The 23,151-nt window shown below is 42.8% G+C and overlaps 1 protein-coding gene across 7 annotated transcripts in view; it reads right to left on the minus strand.

The window, feature by feature from the left end:
• FILIP1 (filamin A interacting protein 1) overlaps positions 1–23,151 on the minus strand; it is a 776,040-nt gene that overhangs the window by 93,030 nt on the left and 659,859 nt on the right. For 4 of the 7 annotated variants that reach the window (XM_085610966.1, XM_085610967.1, XM_085610968.1 and 1 more), the window contains exon 6: positions 17,645–17,865. In XM_085610966.1, coding sequence (XP_085467092.1) covers positions 17,659–17,865 — 207 coding nt within the window. In that variant the 3' untranslated portion in view covers positions 17,645–17,658. Of the gene's footprint in view, positions 1–16,848; positions 17,866–23,151 lie in introns of those variants that run through there. The other 3 variants (XM_085610969.1, XM_085610965.1, XM_085610963.1) reach the window with 2 other exon arrangements.

Genomic DNA, 23,151 nt, shown 5'->3' on the forward strand with positions numbered 1-23,151 from the left:
TTTGTGTCACGTTTTCAATACGCAACCTGGTACATGTGCGAAACAACTCTTAAGTTAGATTTATGAAGCCACACAAGGCCACTTTGCATAGCTCTGAGTGACTCCTCAAATCTGGAGTAAAGCAGTGCAGCGCAAATCGCTGCATTGCCTTACTTTACGCAAAGGAGGCGGTGTATGGGTGTTCCCACACAATTCCCATGGTTTTTGATGCATTCCTAGATTTACCAGAACTCGTAAACCTGGGAATGTGTTAAAAAGATATGCCTTCCCAGGAGAGGTGTAACGAGGAGAAATATCTTTATTTCTCCCCGTTACTTCCTCTTAACCCCTTCGCCGCGGGGGTAATTCCCCTGTGGCGCGGAGGGAGGCGCGGGGGCGGCGGTGCTGTGCTGGTGACGAGCCCAGCTCGTCATGAGGCAGAGTGGAGCTGTGCTCATGACGAGCTGAGCTTGGCACGACTCCGCCCACTGATTGATTCTCCCGCACAGGCGGGGAATCAATAGCGCGTGAGCGGAGTGCGACCGTTATGACGAGCCCAGCTCGTCATGAGCACAGCTCCACTGTGCCTCATGACGAGCTGGGCTAATGTATAATTGTTTTAGTAAAGAACAGGGCACCATGTTTTTACAAGAGGACATCCTGATATTTGGCAAAAGCAGAAAGGAACATAATTCAAAATTGACAAAGGCGTTAACCGTTCTTCAAGCAAAAGGTTTGACGGTGGAATTCACTTAATGTAAACTAGCAGAAAGACGTGTAACTTAATCAGACCATGTAAATGACGAACACGATGTCAAAACAAACCCATCAATAGTGCAAGCTACTAAGAATGCAGCTACCTCTAGAAGCAAGAATGACATACGGTTATTTTTGTCTTGCTGACTACTGCAAAATTCATACCGAGATTTGCTGAGAGGTGTTATAACATTAGACAGCTATTGAAAAATGGAAACAAATTTGTGTGGTCACAATATTGCGGGAAAGATTTTGAAGACATAAAAGATTATATAACAAATGCAATCAAGTTGTATAGTTGTGATCCAAGTGCTAACTGTGTCATAACAACCGATGCTAGTAACAAAGGGATGGAGCCATGTTGATACATGGGAACTGTACGGGTGATGAATGTGTGATATCTTTTGCATCAAGATGAAAGTACCCCACTATAAAAAAAGGAGGCTTTGGCCTGTGCCTTAGAACATTTCAGAGTGTTTGTGTAGGTAAAACCAGTCATGATTCATTGTGATCATAAACCACTTGTGAAATTATTAACGCTGGAGGGTACTGTGAACGCATCTGCAAGGATAGCTAGAATTTCCATGTATATGCAGGATTTCATTCACAAAGTTGGGTATATGCCAGGGAAAGATAATGTAGTGGAGGGTTTCCTTTCTAGAATGCAGGCATATTATTTAGAAGTGTGAAGATGATAAGTGGAATAATTTTCATGTTGCACTTATACATGATAATGGAATGGGAACAGGCATACAAGAAGGATGTTGTGTTACAAGAATGGGCTACATTTATTGGGGGGAGATGGCCAAACAAGAGAGACATATCGGACATCATTCAACCTTTCTGGGAAGTAAGGTCCGAGCTATCTCTTGATGGTAGGGTAATTCTGAGAGGTGAGAGACTTGTTCCTCCACTTAGCCTACGAAGCAATATTTTGCCACTGTCATGAAGGCCATTATGGTAATGGGGGATTAAATCTGTAGTTAAGAAATAATTCTGGTGGCCTGGTGTAGACTCGGAAATAGAGCGCATGGTCCGGAATGTTCTAAAGCTGATAAATCTTTTCATACACTCAGGCCCCTGATGAGTCAGAAACATAACCCAAAAAATCCTTGGGAGTCCATCACCATCGATATAATGGGACCTGTGGGATCTTCGCAGAAATAAATTATTGTAATCATGGATCTATTTTCAGGGTGGCTGGTGGTAAAAGTAGTGCAGAATGCAGACACAAATTTAGTGCTGATTCTTCTTGACCATGTTTTTAGTTCTGATGAGATTCCTATCACCATGTTGAGTGATAATGATGTGCAATTGAAGTCTCATTGACAGAATTGGGGTGAAACTTAGAACCAATTCCCTGTATAATCCCAGTGGCAATGGCATGGTTGAGAGATTCAACCGTGCCATTGAGGGCGTGATTCAATCCGTGTGTGTCAACAATAAGGACTGGGTGGTTCAATTAATGAAGGCTGTATGGGCTTACAGGGTCACAAGAAATGAAACAAGAAGGTTATAACCTTTTTCATTAATGAGGGGGAAGGAATCCCAGAACAATATTCAATACTGGGTGGTTACTTGGTACATTTGTTGAACCATGGTCTTTGGAAACAGCCAGAGAAACTATTGCAAAGAACCATCAGAAGAGTAAGCTATACTATAATTTAGTACTATTACACCAAACCTGTGATCATAAGTGTTGGAGATTGGTTCGCATAAGGAAACCAGGGTTTGTGGCCAAATTTTATGACCCAGAGGAAGTGGTGGAGATGTTACACTATAAGGTCTGCTTAAGCTATGGGAAGGTGTGGCATTGGGTAATATGGATAGGTGGAAAGACCTGAGTCAGATCAGGAGAGCAAGTGATTTTGATTGGTTGGAAATGGATAACACCATTATTGGTATGGATACTGAAGAGAAAATGGATGGAAGACTCAGGGAGGAAGTCAGGCATTCTCCAGGAGATTCCTTCGAAATTGAATCACCACACACATCCGGCAATTATAGCGGTGTCAGGGATTCCCCAGGAGATTCCTTTGAAACAAATCACCTCAAACATCTGCTAATACCAGCGGTGGTATGTAGTGAAATTCTGAAGGTCAAAATGTAGTACTTGAAGAGGTTCAGAGTGAAAACAAATTTCCTCTTAGAACTGAATTAGTGTTTTAATGGAGAACAAGCTAATAAAATAGTTAGAAAACCACCTATATAGCTAGAAGATTATATTTGTGTGGGTAGTAAGTTTTGTTTGTTTACAATTGTTTGTGATAGGTTGTTTTCTTCCCTCCATGTTAAAAGAAAATGCATGATCGGTGTATGGGCAGGTTAGGTATGCATTGTATTACGCATTGTTATGAATGGTATTTACAAATCTTAATTATGTTATAAAAAAGGGGGATGTGTTGTGTTATTTTGATGTTTTGGTGTCTTTGTATATGTTATGTCTAGTTATAAAATAGGGGGATTTGTTGTGGGGTCGTGTTATGGGCTCATGTAATATATTATATTTTGTAAGAGTTTCTGATTCCAATTATGTCAAGGGGTTCTGTGAGATCAGTTGGGAATACTTTGGACCTACCCACACTGCTCCTGCTGTGGATCTGTACCTTAGTAATAATGTGGTCATTACAAGAATCCTGTGTCGAGTACCTTACTACAGATTGCTTAGGAGGTGTTTTGCCTTTGTGGCTTTTACCTTTAATTGGGATCCCATAAGGAGACAACTGATACTTTATGTGTGTATATTGAATTGCAGGGAGGCACCTACGTTACTGGGATGCAAGAAGGAAATGAGAAAGCCCTTCATTGCATCCTTGACAATGCCATTGCTTTCCTGTTTTGACCAGAAGTATTAAATAGACGATACCTGATACTGGAAAGATCTCTTACACCTTCCCCTTTAATTGCTTTACTACAAATATTTCTAGACAATCTGAGCAGCCTTAAAAATGGCTAATAAATTAATCTTGATAAATGGAATTTCTGTTGACCTCAACAACAATTGATTTGATTTCAGAAATGTCTTTGCTATCCACATATGAAAAAGTTATGTTTTGACATAAACATGTCAGTATTGTGTATAATGTCATAGGGGCAACCTAAATTATTCTTATTAATAATTTTATCTTTCCTGCTGTTTCTACATTTGAGAATTTGCCTTCACCATATCTCTCACTGTGCCTATATTTATCTGATTTTTGAACCCTTCTGTTTAACTCATTTAAAATATTAATTAACATATTGTAAATAATAATTATTATACAAAGGCTGATGCACTTTCTTTGTGAAATCTCAGTAAAATTGGGCTGATAAAAAAGATAGGTGCAGTTGCTGGAATCCTAACTTCTGAAAACATTCTCACAAGAAAAGCTTAATCTTGTACCCAAGTGAAATATGTTAATAAATGTTTTTAGTAGGCTGTGTGGTGTTAAGGTTTTTATGAAATAAATCATCCTTTCTTTTATAGAGATTGTTTTTATGACTTCATAAAGCATGGTATAAACAACCTGGGAGAGGATTTGTTTCGCTCACAGCTTTTAACATTAGATACAGGCATTTTACCGTTTTAAATAAAATTTTGACAGGAGCCTTTAATTCTTCACCTTAACTTCATTCAGCAGCAGCTTAATCTTGTAGCTGAAGAAGTTTGCGGTGTACTCCAACAATTTCACATAAGGCAAAGACTAAGATCATTTATTGTGAACCAAACCCAGCACGCACCTTCTCTTCCAAGTGCTGGTTACAGACGTCCTGTAACACACTACGAAACAAATTATGACATCTATATCATGTTGCCATACACTGGGGTGCACAAGGCACAGAGCCATGCATGTCACTAGGTTAAGAACACATGGCACATTTACACAACAATCTACATAATATTCTACAATTACAAAATGTTTAACATTTAACAAAACAATAAGCAAGTACTAGCACAAACACATCCTCCCCCTTTATAAACACAAAAAACAAAACAAAAACATGTATTGCAACTTATCCTGTTAGTGCAAGAATTATTTTATTCTATCTCATAGCTTTCACACATACTTTTCACACACTTATAATCCTGTAACCATTTGGGTGGTTTCCGCACTCTGTCACTTGCCCTTTGAACACTGTAATTGTTCCCATCTCCACTAAAACAATTACCACTTCCCTACTGAAATTCATCCACACCACTCTGACTTTCATCACCATTCTGTGAAACACATTCTCCATTAATTTGCCGCATATCAACACAAGACTCAACCTCTGCTTCAACCTCATCCTGACTCTATAAATCTTCCACTCACAGTACCAACCTAAGATCTTTTGTCACCAACACCATCTTCTTAATCTTCTTCATCAGCTAACCTCTGTTACTTCTTATCCCTGACCTCACCATCATCACTTTTCATACCACCTCTCATAAACACAGTAACCCCATTTCAGATTCCACATTGTTAACATCACATCACTCAAGTGGACAGCATTATTTAACACTTCTGTTGCTTTACACAGATCCATGAGCTGATTATCTCTCTTGAAAACCTTCCAACGTACTTTGATGTTGACCCACAGGCCTACATGAATCTTAACCTCCTTGGTTCCATGCTTGCTGTTATATTACTTCTTGATACACTCATGCGTTTTTTAATATCACTCTTCGGCTTATCAAAATGTATATCCACAACACTTGACTCAACTAACCCTCTAGGGTTACACTTGAAAATATTGTGACATCATTCATCGTAGTATGATACATCCAAATCATTTTAAACACCTGAGTTTCCCAATCACAATGTGAAGACATAGCCAACTGAATCGAGCCCTGGTGCACATTGTTTAAATCTCTCAATCTTTCCATTTTCAGTAGGATTATAAAGGCATGTGGTCCTGTGTTTGACTCCAATCCTTTCAAAATACATTTTAGCATTGTTAGTCACAAATTGTAAGCCATTATCACTAATCACCGTAACTGGTAATCCTTCAGAATTAAACACTTCATCAATACATTTCAAAACTGCCTGTCAGCTATTTTCAAAATTAAGGCAGGCCAACGTGAAAAGATGTCCACCAAAGACACAATGTATTTATGTCGTATATTTATATTGTGCCCCCACCCCCCAACTTGCTCCATAATGTCAATGGCGATGGCTTCCCAAGGGTTGCCACGTAATGCCAAATCTCCATTAGGAGGACTACAATTTTCCAAACTGATATCCCGCTTCACATACCTTAAAAGATCTCCAACCACTCTTTCTGAGGCAATGACTATACCAGGCCCCCAAAACACTCCTTTTGGTGCGCGCAATACCTGTTTGGTTGCACAATACTCATGAGTTTGACTCATGATAATAAACTTAAATTTGTCAGGTAGAACCACTCTTTCACTTCTCCTCACAATACCACCCAACACTGACAATTTGTTTCTAATCTCCAAAAAAGGTTTTAATCCATCAACTAGAATCTCCTTCTTTGGCCATCCATCTTGGACAAACTTCCTCACCTCAACCAAAATGTCATCACCGCTGGATAATGTGCCACCAGAAAAGGGAGGGAGGGGGGAGATACCATATGTTTAAGAGTTTGTTAGTTCTGCTAAAACTGAATAAAAAGATTGAAAAAAGTAATCACCAGCATATTAGTTAAGCCATTCCTCTCTTGCCAATCCAGGATGTCCATCAGGTTGAACAAATGCAATTTTATATTCCTCTCATAACTCATTGTTGCTTTGCCTCAAATATAAAGCCATTCTTGATAAACAATCTGCCACCACATTATCCTTTCTCGGTACATACTCCATGCTAAATGTGAAATGGTAAAAATCTCCTGGAAAATCTAGCGATATGTGCAGAAGCTTTGATTACACCCTCAGTATATAACAACATAACCAAAGGTTTATGACTGCTGCGCACCACAAATGGCTTTGCCCACAAAAATTAACGAAAATGTCCAAACCCTTCACACACGCTAGCATCTCCATCTCATTGACAGAGTATTTCTCTCCTGCAGGAGAGAAAAATCATGATGTGAAGGCAATGGTATATCTTTACCATCTTATCGGGCCTAATTCACAAAAGTAATCTGAGACAAAATCCTAACTTTACGACTTTCGGTATTACTTTTGTGAATCGTGTCCATCCTTTCTGCGTAGACATAGCACTCAAAACCCCGTGCGCTTGCATCTTCAGTTGCAAAACTGTGCTGTAGTATCATAAGAAGAAAGAGCAGAAGCACACGAAATAGCATTCTTAATAAACTCAAACTCACCCTGGCATAGAACATTCCAATCAAACTTGACCTTTTATTTCACTTTGAATATATTTTCAGCAAAATTGCACAAATACCTAGAGTAAAATTCAGCAAGGCCCAAAAAAGACTTTACATTTTCCTTGCTAGATGGTGCAGGAATTTCTTTAACAGTCTCTACCAAAGACAGTTTGGGTTTAATGCCCTCCTCACATAAAACATGTCCTAAATAGGTACATTGTTTTTCCGCGAAAGTATATTTAGTGTCCTACTGCAAGACCTTGTTCATCAATAATTTTCAGAGCTTTTTCTAACCTTAAATTGTGCTCTTCAACTCTTCACTAAAAAGTCATCCTGAAAATAAAGGATGTCTTTAAATTGTCCAAATAACTTGCACATCAATGCTGCAAGACCGCTGCTGTAGAAATCAACCCATAAGGCATGCGCTTGAATTGAAAACACCATCTTGGTTGATAAATGCAGAAAGCTTCCTACTCTTTTGTTTCAAGAGGATTTGATGGTACATAAGAACACAAAACAATTTTAAAAAACTACTTAGCTCCTATAATCAAACTTACATTTCTGTAATCTTAGGCAACGAAAAAAGGTAAACACATATATTATTATTTAAATAGTGCCAATCAATGCATAAACAAACTATGACATGTGCCTTGCATGCTACAACTACAGGAGAAACCCACTCAGAGGCCTCCACTAGCTAAAATACATTATTATTCACTAACGTCATTAACTCTTTAGAGACTTTTTCGCTGACTGAAATAAGAACATTACACATCTTATGAATTTAAGAAAAAGCATCATCTTTCAGTAATACTTTGCATTCAAACTCATTTAATTTTCCAACATCACCACTAAATATTTTGATGAAATTATTTAAAACCCTTTTACTGATTTGTCCCCTCTTCATCCAAAATCAAAACCTGTTGCTCATTGTGGGGCTCCAGAATGGTCTGGAGCTCTCATTGATCATACCAACCAAAACATGAGGGTTCCTTCCTGGCTACATGTAGTTTCCCCAACACATTTTGTGGTCTTGAACCTGTAAATTAAAGTTCTGAAACCTAGAAGTTTTTTTTTAGTCATTCCCTTCAGGAGAAACATCAGATTCTTCCAAAACAGCACCCCTTTTACCCACCAACTTGTACATGGAGATCCAGAATCAGCATACACATCCAACTGATCCCCACCAAAACTCATATTGCACAAAAGTTTCCTAACATGCTTCCATTACTGGAATAATTAAACACACCATCACTCACTTTGGAATGCACTTGGCTTTTTGAAAGACAGTGGCGGATTCAGAGATGTATTGATATGATATGACACTGTTTGAGATAATATACGGCGGACTTGCACCAACTATTGACCAAAAGGTATCTGTATAGTACTGAATATGAGCTCTTCCAGAGATGTAGGGTAGGGTAGGGGGGATGGGGAGGGGGATTCTCAAGAGGAAGTTGCTTTTGTGTTCAAAATCAATAAACAAATTTGAAAAAAAGGAAAGGCACTTGGGTTCAAGTTTTACCTTTTCAGACACAAACAGTACAATTTTCTTCTTCAGGCTCACTACTGGAACATACAACAAATGTAACCCTTCCTTTCTTTTTTTTACAACCCTTCACAAAATGTCCTTTGATCTCGCAACCAGAACACTTCTGTTTGAGGGCAGCACAGCACTAAGCCTGGGTAGTTTTCGAATGCCCCAGAGCAATTGGAGTAATTTTGATAATTTTGCACTACTGGCTCACGTAACTGACAGTAATTGAGGGGGAAATAAATCCTACCGCAAGAGCACATTTAGCGGTGTAGCAGGTGCAGTATGTATGTTTAAGGGGGTATCCAATACTCCGCGGTGGTCCCCACTACCATATTATTAAGGGTAGGCAGTATTCCAGTCCTGATGAAATGCCAATTGACCCTTCTGGCAGTCAAGGCATGAGAAAGTTTGACCCTACTCCAGTCACATTTTAGCTAGTAAGGTTACCACCTCAGATAGCTTTATTGTTTTTACTGTGTCAAGGGAACACTCCCCCAATAAAATTCCCTTGGTTCCCTTGGACTCTTTTATACCACCTTTTCCACCACCCTATTTCACTCCATCACTTGCACTCAACATATAGCTTTTTTAATCAAAAGATCTCCGCCAAAGAGCCCACAGGCCCATCAAGCATTGCAGTGCCAGCTTGACGAGAAGAACCCAGTGATGAAGCATGACACTCTACCAGGTTGGTGAGGGCACTTTGATCTAATCACTCGGATCCCCTGTGATCTGGACGGTCGGACTGTTGATTCCACCTAATAGGGTCAATTCCATCCCTTACTTGAGGCAGTTCCATCCAGTGATTTCATCCTGTATTTACTGCTACTCCAGGCTTGTTTCTTATTTTCTTTCCGCCCCTAGAGCATAATTCTATCAACACATACCTTATGCAGATGATGCCCTGGCACTACAAGTGAACAAATTAACCAAGGTTTAAAAGGACAAGAATATACCTAGTAGTAAATCTAACAGATAAGTTTAGCACACAGCAGGGGAAACAGAGATTTTTTTTTAGCATTCTTTGACAGTAGAGAAGATATTTAGGGTCTCTAAGATCAATTGGGAGATTTTTCAAAGCTTTTGAGGACAACACAGAAAAAGAAGGCTTGACCACCAAGCCTGGTTTTTCAAAATTGAGGCATGGCACTTAAAACTGCAATGGAGGATCAAAGAGCCTTATAAGGTCTCTGTTTGAAATGGGGTTTCTGGCTGGCTAAGCTATGCACCTAAGCCAGGCAGAATATACCACTCTAGTCAGGATAAGGGGATTACACATCTAAAATAACCCCTGCCCACCCCCTTGGTAGCTTGGAACCAGCAGGCAGGCTTATCTCAGAGGCAGTGTGTAAAGCATTTGCACATAACCAGCAGTAATACAGTGAAAACACTACAAAATGACACCACACCAGATTCATAAAAATATCCAATATTTATCTGTGTAAAACAAGACCCAAAACATTAAAAATCCAACATACATTGATCCAAATACCAATAAAGCAAAAATAGACTTTATATACAGTTCCTTGAAGTCGATAGCTCAGTCCAGGGCTATCACGGTGTTGTGAGCAAACAAATCCAACAGTTCTGGCCGGCCCCGGCGTCACGGGCCAGCTACGGTGTCGGGGAGACCCGTAAAACAGAACCTTTGAAGATGCGGGGCGTCAGACCCTGTCGTGAGCTCTGGAGTAGCGGCATCGGCATGGTTCCAGGAGTCGGTGCAGGAGTCGTCAGCCCTTTAAGTCACACGCATTACAGGTCGAACTCCTTGAGTTTGAAGTCAGGAGTGCCGATATCGGGCTGCGATGTGAAGTGGAGCGGTGCGATGGCCGCTGCCCTCAGGTCGCGGTGCAGGCAGTAGCTCGGTTATCGTCGTCCAGCAGCATCGGTGACACCAGGGCTGCGGTGCTCGTTGCGGTGCTGACAGGTCACGGTGCAGGCAGCGTCGTCATCATTGCTGAAGCACTGTGGTAGATCCAAGGCTGTGGTGCGAGACGTGGCAAGGCGGCATGCGGGGCCCACAGGTCGCAGTGCAAGCAGCGGCATTGGTTGACAAACTAGAGTCAACGGCACTGGCATCGGTGGGCCAAGGCTGCGGTGTGGGATGGGGCGTTGCATTGAGTAACCTACAAGCGGTGCCCCTAAACCACGGTTCAGGCAGCGGCATCGATGTCAGCTTGGAAAGGCGGCGTTGATGAGACCAGGGCTGTGGTGCAAAGTAGTGCGGTGTTCCCTGTTCTCCAGGAGCGGTGTCCACAGTTCACAGTTCAGGCAGTGGCATCGGTGAAGGTGCCGTCGGTGATACCAAGGCAGTGATGTGAAGCGGGGCGGTGCAGAGTGTGGTGCCCACAGGGCCACGGTGTAAGCAACAGCTTGGTGGTGGCGGTGGCAGGCGTCTTTGCCGGTGATACCAGGGTTGCAGTGCAAAGTCTGGCGGTGCCCTCTGTGGTGCCCTCAGAGGTGCCTTCGGGTCATAGAGCTGGCAGTGGCGTTGTTGACGCGTCGGGTAACCTTTTTCCTCTGTTGCAGCTGAAACATCCAGTTCCAGAAGCCGGTACCAGGAGGAGTTGAAGTCTTTTATTTCCCTGAGACTTCCAGCAGGAGGCAAGCTTTACATCAAGCCCTTGGAGATACTTAGAATGCAGAAAGAAAAGTTCAGTCCTTTTCCTTCCCAAGGCAGAATAAGCAACTGCCAGCCAACCCGGCAAAGCACACAGCAAAGTGGTAATCTTTCCTCACAGCTCTTCCAGCCCTTCTTCCCGGTAGGTTCCTTAATCCAGCAGTTATCTAAAGTTCTGGGGTTAGGGCCCCAATATTTGTCTCACATTTCCCTTTGAAGTTGGCACAAACAAAGTTCCACTGGCATACATCATCCAGTTCTACCTGATTCAAGCCAGGCTCACTCCAGGGGGTGGAGACAGCATTGTGGAAGACAGAAACAGTTCATTCAGGTGCACGCAACAACTCCTCCCACTGCTCTAAATGCAGCCGGGTCTATTCAGCCTGACTATGAGTCACCCAGGAAAGGCAGGATACACCTCAAATGCCCCCCCCCTCTGGTGACACCTCAACCCCCCCCTCTGGTGTCTGTCTAGTGTGAATGCACAAACCAGCCCCTGTCAGTCTAAAACCCAGACAGCGAATTCACAACAGGTAGAGACACACAGATGGTTAGACAAGAATATACCCACTTTCTAAAAGTGGTATTTTCAAACACACAATAGCAAAATCATCTTTACTAAAAGATGTATTTTTAAATCCTCAGTTCAGGAAGCCCAAACTCCATTTCTCTATCTTGTCCCAATGGAAAGTTATGCTTGTGAGATGTTAGAAAGCAACTCCCATGTCAGCCTGTAGGACAGATAGCCTAGCATTAGTGAAAAATGAAATACACTGTCTTTCGCTATCAGGACATGTAAAACACATCAGTACATTTCCTACCTTTCACATACACTGCACCCTTCCGATGGGGGTTCCTTGGGTCTACCTGAGGGGTGCCTTACATGTAAGAAAAGGGCAGGGTGCACTTGCCAGGTAGACATGGCACTTAAAAACTGTGCGCAGATACTGCAGCAGCAGGTCTGTGAACCCTTTGAAAGGCTACTTGTGTGGGTGGCACAATCAGTGCTGTAGGCCCACTAGTAGGCCTGGGCGGTAAATTCCGTTCCGCTCGCGGAATTTGGGTAATTTGGGTAATTTCACGTTCCGCGGAGAAAGCTAAATTGCCCGATATTCTGCGTTCCGCGACTTCACGGCATCCTTTGCTTGTTCACGTTCTCAAAATGCGTGTTCGTGAGATATTTCCCCCCGAGCACGCAAACAGCGATCGCGAACAGGAAAAAAGCATTGTGAACAAGCAATTCCGCGTGTTTGCGGAATTTCTGCGTGTTCGCGAAGATTTTTTACCATTTCGCGGAGCTTTGTGGAGCGCGACAACGCAAATTCCGCCCGCCTCTACCCACAAGTAGCATTTGATTTATAGGGCCTGGGCATCACATGTGCACGTTACATAAACACAATGTATATGGAGAGCATATGCACTTTAGCACTGAATAGCAGTGGCAAAGTGCCCAGAGTCCTAAAACCAACAAAAATAAGGCAAAAAACAGGAGGCCAAAAAGCAAAAAGTCGATGGTTGAACACACTGAAAAAGACAGTCATTGATGCGAGTTTGCCAAAGGCACGATGAACAGTGCAGAAATCCTTGTAAAGTATGCATTTTGTTGTAAGGAGCCATTGAAAGGCAGATGGATTTGAGTACATATGAGATAACTTGCTCAGGCCAAAATAAGTCAAAAAGTGAAATTTTGAATTATCTGGCTTCAATGGATTACATATAGATGCACCCTGATTTACACAGTTACAATAGTCCAGTTTAACCTTATAACTGATTGGCTATTTTCTAAACATGGAAGGAAGAAGAGAAAGGACCTTTCACAATACATTTAAAAGAAGAAAACAGGAGGAAGCAAGTCTGTTGATGTCTGTCTAGGAGCCTGGGTGGATGTCAAATGTTACTGCCCCAACACTGGCAGTTTACATGCTTTAGTCACAGATACGGGACGGAGACCAAGATCACACAACCATCAATCATCCAACCAAGTTGCAGTGCAATTATCAAAACTGAAAATCTCCATTCTCCTGTGGGCGTTAGCTGTACAGGAAAGTCCCCGATTTGTATTTCAAACAGACAAATAAGAACAGCTTTCTTCCAAGAGGAAGGTACAAAACCTTCAGAGAGTGGTTTCTGAGATATTCAAAAAGGTAATTTCTTCCAAACTTGTCTCAAATCTTCAAAGAAATGGTTCCGATACACAGCTAGCAGCAGAGAATAGAGTGAATACATCAACTGCTAGGTGCCAAAACAAGTGTATACAAAGGTGTCAAAGATAACCAGGATTTTATCTTGAATTTAGGATGATAGAATGAAGAGCTCCTAAGAATCTAAGATAGCAGAAGAATCAACTGCAGTGCTCTTAAGAGAGGTGAAGATGCATACAATCTACTTCGGTCGATTGGGTACATGAGAGATGCACAGCTGGTAGAAGGCAGCTTCGTTGATCATCACTCGCTTTTTGTAAATTGCTCAATTGTTTGGTGCAAAGGCATTTGACCGATGCCAAAGGTGTTCATAATGTTTAAACAGTTATTTCACTTCTCTCAGCTGATGAGAAAACCAATCCGTGATGGAACTGGCTTACAGGGCTGGAGTTGTTTGAAAGGGCAACATTATCAAGAGCTGTGGTTAGGCAACAGACACAGTTCTTATCAACCCTAGACATTTCCACTTTGAAATCTTGAAACATAGAACAGAGAGCCTCGTCTTCAGCACAATGTTCACAGCTTGCATTCTAAACACCTGCTTGGTAGCAATGAAGATGTTATTATTCAGGGCTGACACAGTCTTCCTCTTTCCACAATCTGTTGGCAGTAACGGCTGCTACCGGACCCAGGTGGTGGGGCGCAGAGGTGGTGAGTGGGGGGGTGGGAGGTTGGGGGGAACGGGACAAAACAAGAACACATAAAAAAAAAACACTTACCTGATGAAACGGCCGCCACCTCTCCTTCATTTTCCGTCCTCTTCCTTTCTGCAGTCCCAACCAGCAGCAGGAAGCACCCGCCCTCCCAGCCTCCCCATAGCCAATCACAATGCAATGCGGCATTGTAATTGGTCTGAGCGCCTTGGATCGGCGCTCAGATGGGGGGCTGGGAGGGTTTGCAATTTCCTCACCAGGCTGTGTAAGGCAGTCTGGTGGGGACATGCAAAGTGTGCAGGACTGCTTGGGGTGGCCCTAGACACTTCAGGAGTGAAAACCACTCCTCTCCCTACTCCACCAACCCGCCCCACTCAAGAGCCACTGAATTACATAGGAAAAATAAAATTACTTTAAAATAGTTATTATCATTTTATTTTTCCTTTTGTTTAGTGGGACAAGGCTCCTCCGCCTTAGCCACTGTCTGTTGGATACCATCAGAAGAAAGGACCTGCATGCTGAACAGTGCCCATTTCCAAAAAGTATCCCCGGCCAAAATATAAAGTTCACAAGGACTATTACCCAGCTATTCTGCCCCAAAGAATGTTTTCAGGTTATAGTCAATTTATTCTCACATCTTCCTGATGTAGTTAAAAATTGTATTATTAAATATGATAAAAACAACACCTATTTTTCAGATGCTGGGAGTGTGTGGGGAGGGCTATGAAAATAATCACCCCCAAAAAAACAATACATGCTGAATCACATGAAAATGGTTCTGCTGTCTCTAAAGCAGTGCTTAATTTGAGCTGGTGGTTTTCGGTGCTCGACTCCAGCACTTAATTGTCAGCACCAGCGCTTGTGACAGTCTGCCACAAGGTGGCGCTGTCTTTCCAACTCAGAGATGACCACAACAACAGTTAATTATTAATTCATTATACATTAAAAATGACTATTACCTGCCACCCAAGTCATTCTTACAGCTTTGATGGGCCAGAAATATGCTGAAGTGTCACACTTGTAGGAGTGTGATGGGTAGTAGTTGTGTTGTTACGCAAAGCAGGGGCAATGTGTGTTGCACGCTGCAGTGCACCTCTGACGAGAGCCCTGGTATTTTTTTTCTTTACAAATTAAGCAATGCTCTAAAGACAACTACGGGATATGACTGTAGGAAAAAAATAAAAGTATAACATTCTGAACTTTGCCTTAATCTTCTGGATGCAATTAGCACTGGTCGAATTTATCATTGTTGTTGCAAGTTTCTTTTTTATTTCTTGAAAAAAGCCTCTGATATAGCCTTATAGCCTGCCTTTAGCAGGCTATACTGACCTTTAAAGGCCCGCTCCAGAGTTTGAATAACCAAGGAATGGGCCTTTAATGGCCAATATATCCCACTATAAGACTATTAGATTATTCCAGACCACGAGGAATGTCCTAATTGAAAAAAAGCGCCACAGAAAACACAAAGGCTTTACAACCCCTCGAACCTCTGAGCCTTGACAGACTTTCACAGCTTTTGTTGTGTGTGCTTAACAGCTACTCACATGGACACACACCAAGAGCTGTGAAAGTGGACAGCAATCAGCCCCATTCTCCTTGGGGTCTGCCAAACTATTTTTTTACATTTGAAAGAGCCGAGGGAGACTAGAGTTGAGCAATATTTCCCCCTCTTCCTCCTTTAGAGTCTCCAGTGGCACTGAGAACAACAGGAGGAGGGGGATTGGGAGGCTTGTAGTATGCACTCGTCTACAGCCTGTTGCTCTCACATTCTCCTGTACAAACTACATAGCCTGTGGACAGGAGGGTAAGGGACAGTCAGAGGAGAGGATGTGGTTTAGGACAGTGGAAAGTTGAAAGCAGCTGGCCTATACCAGTGTTTATAGACCGTTGCTGCTGCATTGTTTTCAATGGATCAATGTCTTCAACAATCCAATTTTCTGATGGTAGGTATAACTCTTTTCTGTTGCACTGGTTAACATACAAGTCTGATAAATTTGCACTTTGCAAAGACTTGCAAGCTGTGAAACCGTGCGCCTACATACAGCCTCTTCCTGACCTGTTGACCTCATAGAGAATCCAAAGTTTGTACAGTACAATTTTCAGCGTGAGGGACAATTTCATCAATGGGATTAGAGCAATATGACCACTCTCAAAAGTGAGACCTGGCCTCCTTCAGTGAAAGACAGAGTGTTACTTTGAAGCTGCTGCTACATCTTCCTACACAAAGCAGGAACAGGAAACACCCAGGCTTCCAGACTCTTCTAGCAAATAATGACGCAGCAATGCAGCGTTGTGATTGGTCTGAGCGCCGTGGATTGGCGCTCAGATAGGTACTGAGGGCCTATGCATGTTTCTCACCAAATTGTGTATTACAGCCTGGTGGGGAACATGCACAGTGGGCATGAATGTTTGGCTGGCCAGAGGCGGCCAAGCCAAACTGTCATGCGCATGTGGTGAGTATCTACCACTCCTCCCCTGCTGTTTGGGCAGCCCAGCCCTGCCCCGCACCTGGAGATCCACCAGTGAAAAATACAATTATAATAACCTGGGTGTTTTATCATTTTATTTTTCTGATGAGGCGTCTCTCCTCCGCCTTAGCATAGAAGCCGACACTGTCTCCATTTGTATTATGGTTGCTGGCTACACTGTAGTCCTGCCATCTTTGTTTTACCCTCAGTTGTTATTTGGGCCCAGTGGCCACGAGCTGCCCCTGAATCTACACAAACGGGCTGATAAAAACCCAATTCAATCCTTAAATTGTGATGTTAATACTCATTTTATTGATCGCTGCCCTAATTTGTGATGAGTTTTATACTGTTGTATACATTCATATGTTTATGGTGCACTTTCTGCCACTGGCGTGCTGATTATTTATTTTCAATGCTATGACTATGATGCACCTCAAGTGAAAGCCATTACAAACTCTATAAATATCTAAAGTAGCAATCCTTTTTTCAGGAAAGCTTCGTTTCCAAGCAGAAAAAAGGGCGTCATTAAATTGATCAATGTATCTATAATTATCTCAGTTGGGTTAGGATTGGTTAAAAATAATAATCCTACCCACCTTCTGCCCACACACTTACATGCTTAAAAATCGCAACGCCTGTAAGAAATTACCAACACATTTGTATGCAACGCAAAACCAAAAAATCTCAGGTCTCCATACCAGAAAGAAAAGGCAACCTGGTCATCCTATTGTTTTGATAAATAAGTTTATAAAACATTTGAGATCACGATTCTTCAGAGAAGAGTTTTTATCTTACATTCCCTAACCCTCAGGTTCATATTCTTTACGCAACTATATTAAAAAATGAATTATGACTCAGGCCAAATTGTTAATTAAATGTTTATTTTTTAGTTGCTAAACCAAATTTGCTATGGTTATGTGGGGATATTTACATAGAGAACAGCAGCATGTAAACCTGCTCCCTGGCAGTGTTCTCACTTAAACAGATTTGACAAAGGAAACCATTTATTTCCAGTATGGATTGGAAACCTTTCAACAAATTAAAGGCTGGGACGGATGGGGATTAGTTTGTTATTCTTGAAATGACAGATCGAGTGATTGGAATTAGTGGATCATTGGAACACTGCCCAGTAACAGTCAGGGGCCAATTTTCGTGGTAGCAGCAGCACCTGCACATACCCCTGAGGACAACCTCAGCCCTTCCCACCACCGAGAGAGGTGGAGCTGCTGGCTGAGGATTTCTTCAGCTCTATTTTCATAGACTGACTCTCGGCACGAGTCTCATATTTTGTCAGGTTTCCAGCTCCAGAGGCTGCCAGTATTGGCTTTCCTGCTTTCATACCTTTTGCCATGGGAATGCGAGAAGGCGTGGTGCGCTGGGAGGACCCATCTTGTGCAGTCTGTAAAAGAAAGATGAAATATCTGTCAGATGGACAAAGATGGAGCGAGCGATCCACATTTACTGTCAATCAATGTAAACCTGATTGTAATCTACAGTATAGACACCTTGGACTACGGCATTGATACTCAAAGTACGGCCTGGGGGCTGCATGCGGCCCTCCTGACTTTTTTATGCGGACCTCTTGACCTTTATATGCGGCCCCTGGTCAACAGCAGCAATGGACTGTTGTTTACTCGACTCAGCATAACAATAAAAATATGTTAAATAAACAGGAAAGTATTTATTTAAAGGTTAATTGGTGCTAAAGAAAGTAAGCAACTAGGGATTACTGTTCTGCTTAACTTTAGCAACACCTTAATTTTTAAAGACATCTTACAGCAAAAGTGTAACAATATTACAAAGTTTCTTCAAAATTCAAAAAGTGTATTTAATTAACATGCAGAAACTTTTCACCTTAGTACAGTAGATTATATCAGTGTATTGAGAAGCATTAATGTAAAAGTGTTAGTTTTCGAAAATGGATTCAAAACATTAATACTTCTCCCCACTCTGACAACAATGCCAATAGTGAACTATAGAGACATGTCAGTTGTTATGTGCACTCTTTGGGTGACTTAGGTTCCTTTTATACATAAACAGTATCGTTTATCAAATTAATCATAGGAGATGGTTTCGTAAATGTGATAATGAAGAAAACGGAGGGAAAGTGAATTAAAACAATTGCCTAGGATCACAGAATTTGGTAAAGCTGGGATTAATCCCAGGTTTTCTGCTTGTTTAATTCAGCCGCTAGATGTATATGCCTCACTTACTTACCGCCAATCCCCCCAAAACCCATCTTTGCCCAACCGCCACCCAGCTGTCATTTAATGCAGCTCCTCGTTTACATCACAGACTGAACTTTTTGGCCCCAGGCAAAATGTTTGCGCGTACCCATGGAAGATGGTTAAGAAGCAGCAGGAAAGGCATCGAGGTGCTTCACGTGAAACCTTGAAGCTTCAGTGCAGTTCCATACCTGAAGTAAAATGTTGCTGACGGGGGAAAACATTACAATGGCCCTAATTCACAAATACTTTTCAATCAGTAGGATGTTCGGGAGAACATCTGGTTCAGACAAACCTACACACAAAAAAAGGCTGGTAAATCGGGGCCAATATATTTAAGGATCAGTTAAAAATTAACAGTTACTGTAACTGTTTGTAGCATTAATATGAATCATTAGATATCACCGTTACATACAACAAAGAACACTGCTATTTTAACCAAAGATAAATGTACATATTGTTGAGAAATATCAATAAAGGTCTGTGTATTTGGCATTTACATATGCTCCATAGCGAGTACAGAGTTTGAGTTTAGTGCTCTACTGAATATACATTGAGCTTCTCACTTTCATGTATAAAAGCATACAATTGTTATGTTCATGGGGAACACCCCCCTGCTCACAGAGAGGGTGGTCTATGCTGTGACCCGGAAGAGGTGACGAGAATAAATGGGGGCCGGACCGGATGATCCGGGTCAGTGCACCGAAGCGCAAGCGAGGTGTAGGTGTGTGTTTATTTCCCCCGATCCCGGAGCGTATGCTGCCCGCCTACTCACACGCTGTCTTCATCAGTTTAGCAGGCAATTTAACAACTGGCGACGAAGGTGGGATGACTGCTGGGAGATGGTGATATCAGCGATTGGATCTGGAAGGTGGCATTCCCTGCTGGAGAACCTGACACACCGCACAGATGATGCACAATTGGCGTTAAAAGCTCTTCACAACGTCCGGTCCGAATTGGCCGTGTCCCCCGAGGGATGTCTGATGAGAGGTACGCGTCTGGTTATCCCCAGGTCACTACAGCAGCGAGTGGTGGACTTAGCTCACATCGCGCACCAAGGGGTGGTCAAGACAAAATCACGTCTGAGGAGCAAGGTGTGGTTCCCTGATCTGGACAGTGTGGTGGAGAGGACTGTCCGGTCCTGTGCGCTCTGCCAAGCGGTGGGCCCCGCTGATCCGCCGGCCCCAATCCTGACGGAAGACATACCTCCTCACCCGTGGCACCGGGTGAGTGCCGATTTTGGGAGCCTACCGGATGGCCGACACATGCTTGTCGTCATTGATGATTTTTCAAAATACCCCGAGGTTGAGATACTGGACTCCATTACTGCGAGCAACACCATACCTCGGTTCGAGAAAATCATGGCCAGCCATGGGCTAATCAAGGAGCTACGCACAGACAATGGTCCGCCATTCGCCAGCCACGAGTTCTCTGAATACCTCCGCTCAAGAGGTGTCCGACATGTGAAGATCACACCCCGGTGGCCACAGGCCAATGGTGAGGCCGAGCGTTTCATGCGCACCCTAAACAAAGTACTCCGGATAGCAATGTCTCGAGAACAGAACATGGAGTGTGCCCTGTACAATTTCGTGAAAGAATACAGACTTACACCTCACTCTACCACTATGGCCAGCCCTGGGTTTTTGTGTAATCAACGGGTGCTGAATGATGTGTTTCCTCAGTTGACACCATCCTCGCCTGCATATCGTCAAGTATCCGAACGCCTCCGACAGAGGCGGGCCAAGAATGACCGAATGTCCCAGAGGCGCCATGCCAGGAGCAGAGCGTTGGTGGCCGGTGACCTGGTGCTGGTGAAGAATCGACATCCACGAGGGAAGTTCTCCCTTCCGTTTGAACCTGAGCCCTGGGTGATCCAGACAGTCAAGGGCACGATGGTCACTGCCCAGAGGGGTCACGAGACAGTCACCAGGAACATCTCCCAGTTCAAAAAGTACCAGTGTCCGGTACAACCAAGTGAGGTGGTGCCAGAGTCTGAGGATGGCGAACCGACGGGTGACGCTCTCGACGAGGAGAGTGTCTCACCTGGGCCAGCCCCCCCAATGTCCGGGGCAGCTGTGGAACATTCGCCAGGGGCAGCTGGAGCTGAAGGCAGTAGAGATGGGAGCGAAGGTCGAGGTGGACACAGATATCATCTCCGAGCCAATCCAGCGGTGTCGTCTCGACTGAGAGGTTTTGTGATGGACTAAGGAAAAGAAATGCAGTATTTTCCTTTTCATTTCTCTCTCTCTCTCTCTCTCTCTCTCTCTCTCTCTCTCTCTCTCTCTCTCTCTCTCTCTCTCTCTCTCTCTCTCTCTCTCTCTCTCTCTCTCTCTCTCTCTCTCTATCTCTCTCTCTCTCTCTGTACTGGAGTGTTTTCCAACCGGTGTTGTATTTGTTTTGTTTTGCCATGATAAAGGAGGAATGTTATGTTCATGGGGAACACCCCCCTGCTCACAGAGAGGGTGGTCTAGGCGGTGACCCGGAAGAGGTGACGAGAATAAATGGGGGCCGGACCGGATGATCCGGGTCAGTGCACCGAAGCGCAAGCGAGGTGTAGGTGTGTGTTTATTTCCCCCGATCCCGGAGCGTATGCTGCCCGCCTACTCACACGCTGTCTTCATCAGTTTAGCAGGCAATTTAACAACAATCTATGCAGGTACTATAAGCGTTTTTGATTAGCCTTAGTAAATTTGAAATTGACATACCAGATGTTTCCAATATACTCATCCACACCATCCAATTTACTGCAAAATTACCTAGAAGCGAATATATCATCCTTCACCACTTTTCTGAATACTACCAAATTTGTAAAACTACATAGGTAAGTGTTAATGGTGGGGTAAGTAATATGGCAAGGGGTACTGTTAGGCTTAACAATAGTGTTAAGTAACCTTCTTTCCAGCTCAGTATGGTTTATGGACTTTTTTGGCCTCTGCTGTCCCCCTTCTTCCTCTTTACACTGTACTGTAACTGGTAGATGAGTGGGGTCCGGCCTCCCCTGGGGGGCTTCATCATGGGCTTTCAGTGTTCTTGCCTTGCTGGGGTTTGTTGTGTGTTTTTGTGTTTACTTAAAATTGAACCTTTGCACTTCTCCTTTCACGGTACTGGGGACGCATCTCTGTTTCTATATATCGATGCTGCCGAACCTCCGGGTTGTCGGCTGAATAGCTGTGTCCTGACTTTTGAAAATAAAGGTTTTTAAAAAAAAAAAAAAAAAAAAACAATAGTGTTAAGGCTAAGATTAGATTTAAGGTTAGGCTTGGTGTTAGTGTAAGGACAGAGTTAAGGTTAGGGCTAGGATAGCCTTAGTTTTTCACTAGGGATTTAGGTAGATTACAATTTAGGACTGGGCTTAGAATTAGGGGCCAGATGTATCAAAGGATTTTACCCATTCTGTGTCTATGGGAAAATGTGTTCATACATATGGCCCTAGATGTCGTTTTAGACTTAGATGGTCAAGGCTAGCTTTGCTACATTTAGGAATGAGACTCACGAGAAGCAGCTGCATGACTGCCTCGCATTACATTTACTGAAGAGAAGGTAGTGCAGCTTTGGCCCTTGTGCGCAGTGCACGGTGATGTCTTTGCTTCTGCTCTGAACTGCAAGTGCCAGCATTCCATGACCGCACCAGTTTGGGAAGTGTCCTTCCTAGCGGTGAGACCTTTATGCTGGCCCCTTCCTCCACCCTGTCTCACAGTAGTTTTGGTGCCTTGCTTAGCAAATTCTGTATCATTCAACATCTTTGATCAAGAACTACCAATATTGTAAAGGAGGCATTTTCTGTTATTTATGGTGTTTTCCTCCTAATTTGAATCCTTTTAGGGAGACACTTTTCACATTTATGAGTCCAGGGTGGCATTGTGTTTACTGGGAGGAGTTACCCTTTCCCAAGGCAATCAAGAAGGAAACTAGAAAAATGTTGGCAGTATCGATTCCTTGATAGGCTTAGGTCTAGTGTTAGGCTTAGCGTGAGGCATATAATTAGAGTGAGGGTTAGAGAATGTGCTTGGGTTAAGGTTACATTTAGAGGTTACAATAAGGGTTAGGGTAATGTGTATTGTTCAGTTTAGGATGTTCTGTTGGTGTAGTGGTGTTAATGTAGTTGCTAATTACAACATATATATCATTTGCTATTGTAGTGGTAGACTGATGTAGTGGCTTTTGGTAGCTGAATGCTGTGGTTTTTCAGCTTCATGTAGTGGCTTTTTTAGTGATTGCTGTTGTGCTCTTCTATTCAGTGATACATGACAGTTTCCAATAATCAGTGAGACCCTGGAGTTAAAGAATGAATTACTCAATATAACCATTGTAGCCACTGAACACCATCTGGAACAAATACATTGAACAGCTGAATTTTATACCAATGTAAGCGGACAGGAATGGTTTAAGAGCAGAAAGCTTATCAATTCCTTTATTGCAAATTTCCATGCCCTGGAGAATAGTGTCACTCATGACTGATT

This window comes from Triturus cristatus, chromosome 6 (assembly GCF_964204655.1).
Source record: "Triturus cristatus chromosome 6, aTriCri1.1, whole genome shotgun sequence".
NCBI classification, from domain to species: Eukaryota; Metazoa; Chordata; class Amphibia; order Caudata; family Salamandridae; genus Triturus; species Triturus cristatus.